At 43.2% G+C, this 6148-nt stretch overlaps 1 protein-coding gene across 1 annotated transcript in view; it reads right to left on the bottom strand.

The window, feature by feature from the left end:
* Positions 1–3704: 3704 nt before the first annotated feature.
* trpc4a (transient receptor potential cation channel, subfamily C, member 4a) overlaps positions 3705–6148 on the bottom strand; it is a 28039-nt gene continuing 25595 nt past the window's right edge. Inside the window, exon 15 of the mRNA XM_034607090.1 lies at positions 3705–5276. Coding sequence (XP_034462981.1) covers positions 4656–5276 — 621 coding nt within the window. The 3' untranslated portion in view covers positions 3705–4655. The remainder of the gene's footprint in view (positions 5277–6148) is intronic.

Genomic DNA, 6148 nt, shown 5'->3' with positions numbered 1-6148 from the left:
TCTCTCTCTCTCTCTAGCACACACCCATACCCACCCACTCCTTAAAAAAAAATACTCCCTCACTGTCCTCACTTTCCATACCATTATATCCTGCTCTCACCCACACACACACACTGAGTCAGAATCCTCCCTGCAGCTCTGGAGCCTATTGTCTCCCCCTCCCCTCACGGTGTTTCACGCAACTCTCTCCACCTCCATCACATCCCAGAGCACCGAGGACGCCCTGTGACTCAAACTCCACATCGGCTGTGTGCACGGTGCTGCCACAGCTCGCGGATTATCCTGTTAAATGATATGAGACTACTGTGTAACGCAGAGGTTTCTCACCCACGCCTTAAAGATTGATGGGGCGTTTTAAGAGGGGAGCTGTGGCCACAACTCTAATATCTGTCCCGTGTAAATAACCTTGATTTAGCTGTTTTTAATGCGCTGGGACAGAGGGCTGTAAATCCAACAGCCCTGTGGTGATGAATCTATGTAGACGATGACATTTTACACTTTTCTTGACAGAAGCCTGACTGTGTTTTCTTATCATCCATCCCCTGGGACACCCCTCTCCTCCCCATCGATTTTGAGATGTGGATTTATCCTTTCCTCCCCTGACCTCCCTTCTGTGCTGCAGCTGCTCCTCCCCCCACCCCCCACCCCCCCTTCATCCTCCCTCCATGCTGTCATGCTCCATCGTTCATCAGCTCTTCTTCTTCAGGCCTAACTTCTCTCCACAGTCGCCTCCGTCTCTGGCAGGTTGAAGCCATATCTGATTCGGCTTCAAAGGAAGAATTCATCGTGAAACAGGCATCAAACAGGCTTCCACCCGGACGTCCTCATGTACGGTCGTGTCTTGAAAAGGGAGACCGGAGACGTGCAGGTCTGGAATCTCTTATCAGGTCCTTGAATTAAGAAAACAATCTTTTGATTTCCTCCACAAAGAGAGATCAGGGAGATTACCTTCAGGTTTTCCTCTTAAATATTTATATTTTCCCCGAAATATGCCTGATCTTTTTCGTCAAGATCCATGAACTATTCCCTGGGGAATCTGCTAACATCATGCAAGGTTTACGAAAGTTTAATGGCTTCTTTCCTGACCCACGCTGCATCCTTCCACTAAATTTCATCGTAATCGGTGCAGCAGTTTTGGCGTAATCGTGTTCACAGCCAACTCCTTGGCTTGATCATTCGTGCCCAGCAGAATATACTCAGCATGTTTTGTTTTTTTAATAATTAACTGAAACTAATCACATCACACTTAATGCCCCCGCAGCGCAGCACAGATTAACTCGCTCTTTATGAACTCGAATGACCTCCGTGATCCCAGGGTGAGCAGCAGCTCGCAGGAAGCCGACCCTCCTCCGACAGGGGCTCCTCCCTTTGGAAACAGCTTCCTGTCCATGACGTTATCTCAGTGTGAGGAAAGAAAATATAAAGTTTACACACTGAGATCACACATTCACACTTAAACGCACAAATTCAAACCAAGTCTGCAATTTAAAACTTGATTTCCTTTTTTATTTCCTGTGTAATGACTTTAATTACATCTAACTCTAAATAAAGTGCCCTTCTTTTATTTTCCTCTTCTGACAGAACCTGGTGTCAGCACCACCCTCTGCTGCCTGCAGGTGACCATCTTAAATCTAAAGATCATGCAGAGATTGGAAGAGAGGAAGAGGAACTGAGGAACTTCATCCTGTAATGCCAGCACCCCCAGGTGGGAAAGACGTGTCAGTACAGTCATGTGTTTCTGCCCCTTTGCTTCGGACAATAAGGAAAACCACCTTGTGCTTGTGTACATCCACTGACCAAGTTGCTCTTTATATCCATGTCTGTCCATTCTCATATAGTATATATGATAAAGAATTTGTAGATATTAGATTTATATTTGTATATTTTTGACTAGAATCAAATTCCTTGTATATGTTCACATGCCTTTTCAATATAGCTGATTCTGAGAGAAACACAAAAATGGTTTGAATATGGATTTTGCTGTATAGAAGATACCAAAGATAAAACACTTTGAGACCACATCTGGAATCTGGTCACACTTTTCTCTTATTTCGTTGAATTGTGTCCAGGCCTGAGAACATGACGACACTACAGTGAAGTTGACCTGTGACCTTTCCAATACAATGTGTCATCACTTTATCATTTTACGCCGTCGGACATATTTGGTCATAATTTGCACTTGAACCCTGGATAAGGCCAACACGCATCCTCAAGTGAGATCACAGTGACCTTTGACCTTTGTCCATGAAAATGAGCTCATCCTGGATGTGGACCTTGGATGTTTCATGTCATCACATCTGGCAAGAATTAGAGATTATTTACCGGTCAGATATGTCCTGAAATATAATAAATCTGTTTGGAATTGTGAACCTTGTTTGTCTCTAATCGTGTACAGAGCTGAGCCATGTGTGGAACACCAGTGTGCGACTGTATCAAACTGTGCGTGTGTGGGTCTGTTTGTGTTGTTATTGTGTTTGCTGCAGCTTGTTACAGTTGCTGCTGGAGTTTTCGGCACAAGTTCTTAATTTCTGTGCCTTTTGATGCAAAATAAAAGAACTCAGCATCTCTTTAAATGAAGACGACTAAAATACAAACACCAATGTGTGAAGTTGTTTTAGTTTTTCAGCTTTTTGTAAATTCCGAATCCTTCCGGGGATTCCCGAGCATTAAGGGCAAGAACGTTTTAAATGGAAAGAAAATAAATAAGTTCATCCCAGCGCAACTTGATCATGAATTCACAAATCTAAGTTCAAGCTACTCCTTTAATTAAATACGTCATTTTGATGGATACCATGAGTGAATTTAAATGATTTATGTATTTGAGGAAAAATACACATTGATATTTAAGTGTTGAATTTAAAAGTGGAGTTTTAGAATTAATCAATTTAGCCATGGTTTAAAGCCACACGCTGTACTTACAGTATTTAGCATTACATAATGCTACTATTACTGAATAAAACAGCATTTTAATATTCTAAATACGAGTGAAAACACATAAGTTTGAGCTCTTTGTATTCATGTGTCCCTGCATCAGTGACAGTTCAGTCCTGTTGGAACCTCAGGAGCATTTCAGCCTTTTGATCTCACGCTGAGCAGTTTCATCATCCGCTGAATATTTCATCTCTTTTTCACTTGCATGGCCAATTGACGGCTGAAAGAAAATGATAAACCACCGAGAAGGACAAGCAGGAAAGTGATTGAATGTAACGCAAAAGATTCAGAGTCAAGATAAAACAAAAGAAGTCCAGTGTGTGTAATTATTAATGATTGGGTTTGGTGGTTTCCCAGTTAAATATAAAATACTAACTGTTGAACACATTCAGCTGCTTCATCATCCTGCTGATGGCACTGGAAGGTTTTTCTGGGTCAGGACAGGACCATGCACTGAAGTGGTGAAAATCTGCTTTGTTGCAAAAATATTCCTGCTGTGCGGCTACTGTGGACCAGGCTTGTCGCTGATTGGTCGGACACACTGTCAGTCTTTAAAATGGGAAGAAAACACAAACAGGATGTGTTTTTGTTTTTTTATTAGGCTTATTTGTAGTTGTGTTTTATGATTTGCACTTCAGGGCCACCGTACCTTAAAGAAAGAGTAATTAAAAGACAACAAAAGAAGCCTTGGAGATGCCGTCTGTCTTGGTCCCGACAGGAAAACGTCATATCGTGTTTGAAGCAACAAAGAAAAAGCAGAATAAATAGTGAACTTTTCGGTTATTTCGGTTTTGTTTCAGTCTCTAGAACATCCGTCGTATGAACTTACATTACATCTAAAAGGAACCTTTTTTAGAAAACAGCTAAACTTTTCAAAAGAACTGGTAGATTTTCTGTAGGAGTGATCAAACATGAATAATATGCTGCTTTTAATGGTTGATAGCCTGTGTTCATATTGTTATTATCTCCCATTACCCTTCCACCAGCAGCCGACCACACTCGACCACTGTCAAACCCTCGTCCTTGTCACCCTCCCTGGGATTCTTTGCATAGAAAAACATCGACAGAGCTGTTGCATGGTCGGAGCTCGACACACTGTTCGCCAGAGTAAAGTGTGTAAAGTGCAGAAACAGACAGAATAAGGCAGAGAGTCGGGTGAAGAAGTGAACATATCTATTGCTCCGGCGAGATAAAGGAGGGGAAGAGATGAAGCGGGCGTAGAGATAAACAGGAGAGGAGAAGAGGTAGAGAGAGAGAGAGATGAAGGAGAGAGTGCTCGTACAGTGAATGATGGAATGACGGACACATGTCAGGGAAGGGTAAGGGAGAGAGAGGAGGTCAAAGAAAACAGGACATCTTCAGTTTCAGGAAAGAATTACTTTCTAATTAGGGAAGAGATAAGATGAAATGACTTTATCCTGAAATCTAAATCCTCGCAAACGCTTCATTTACCTTCGCTGCCGATTTAACGGCGTTTTAAAACTCTGAAACCAAAGGCCTCCCTGAGTCTCCATAGATCAAAGCTGATCATTAGTGTGGTGATTACTGGAAAAGTTAGACTCGTTGCGAGTATCACGCACGTTTCTGAACCAGCGCTCGTCACTTAAAGCTCACATTGATTGTCAGTCTCACTCCAGTCCATCGTAACGTGGCCTGTTATAATGTTCCTGTCAAACATCCCTCAGCTACCGGGTCGATGAAGGATCAACCGTCTTTATCTCACTTCATTTTTCCTTGTCTTCCTCCGAGCCGTACTTGGTATTTGAGACCTCGCCATCCTCGATGTCTGCCGCCGTCACCGCAGCCTCCTCCGCCATTTCTCCCCCTGAGAGCTTTGTCTCCTCCTCGCCTCCGGCCGTTCGCTCTTTGTCCCGCTCCTCTGCGTCCGAGCCCCCAGACTCCCCTGCTTCCTCTGATAAAGAGTACATCTTCCTGGAAGTCTCTTCTGCGCCCGATGTGGCTTCGTTGCGGTGGCGTTTCTGAAACAAGCCAAAGTCGGTGATATCTTTGGGGAAGGTCCTCCTCTGGCCTGACTTGTCACTGGTGCTTTCATCGGGCTCCAGGGGCAGGAGTCCGTTAGGCAGACCGTTGAAGACCTCTGGCGGCCTGGGTGACGCTGTGGAGCTGCCCATCTTGAGGATGGAGGCGGTGATCTTGAATCTGTTGCTTTTGCTTTTGGCCTGGCTGCTCTGAGGGCCGGGGGAAACCTTGAGCGAGGAGTTAGGGTAAGCGAGGCTGGATTCCACCGAGCTGCCGCTGGCCTTCGCCCCCTGCAGGGCAGGCTTCCCCGTCTTCATCATGCCCATCACCTCGTAACGGAAGCTGGAGATATCTTGTTTCAGCTCCTGACAGAGCAAAGCAAAGCGTGAGCTCCCCCTGGTAAATTAACTAATGCTTTTCATTTAACCATTAGTCCCAATCAATCTCTGCAGTGGGAACCTGCGGAGCGCTGCAGAGAGTATTGATTCAGTTTACCTCAGTCAGTACTAAGTGGACAAAGTGTAATCCATGAAATTATTATATAGTGATAAAACAACTTTTCTTACAAAGCTTAAAAGAACAGTGTAACATTTTTTAAGCAATTGCATTTCTTCAAAGATCTAAATCAAAGCCAATAAATAACAGACAACATGCCTACACTGCTACATGATCATTTCTCATTATCATTTATAAATGTAACTTTATGTAAGAGTAATGTCCCATCCACACTAGTTCGGACATTTTGAAAAACAAGCTTTCTCCTCTACGTTTGAGCCTCTAGAAAATGGCATTTTTTGTCATATATCAGCACTTTGGGCAGAAAGGCCAACAGATGTCAAATAACTGTATAAGAAAAATGAACTACTATTGTTTTGGTTTTGAAGTGACTGCCGCTAACTTCACAATATTCTCCTCTGGTATTTGACGGATCGTTTGACACGCTTGTTGGAGCCTTTGCAGTAGTTTTTGCAAAATAAAGGTCGTGTGAGCTGAGATTTCTTTTTTAAAACAGAGGGGAAAAATATCGGCATTAGTGAAGAGACGGCCTAAATATCACAAGTCATTCATCACTAATTGATTTGTTTAGTTACCTAAGCACAATAGAATGGAAACAGGCTGTACACACAACAGCAATTCTTTTAAGTGTATATAGAGAACCTGTTGGTCCTCAGTTACTTATTTACACGTCCAGCGGACACAGAGCAATATTGGTTCTTTCTGAGTCATTTGTGCCCAA

This window comes from Hippoglossus hippoglossus, chromosome 14 (assembly GCF_009819705.1).
Source record: "Hippoglossus hippoglossus isolate fHipHip1 chromosome 14, fHipHip1.pri, whole genome shotgun sequence".
In the NCBI taxonomy this organism is placed as follows: Eukaryota; Metazoa; Chordata; class Actinopteri; order Pleuronectiformes; family Pleuronectidae; genus Hippoglossus; species Hippoglossus hippoglossus.
The sequence above is the reverse complement of the archived record's forward strand: the minus strand, read 5'-3'. Positions and strand labels throughout refer to the sequence as shown.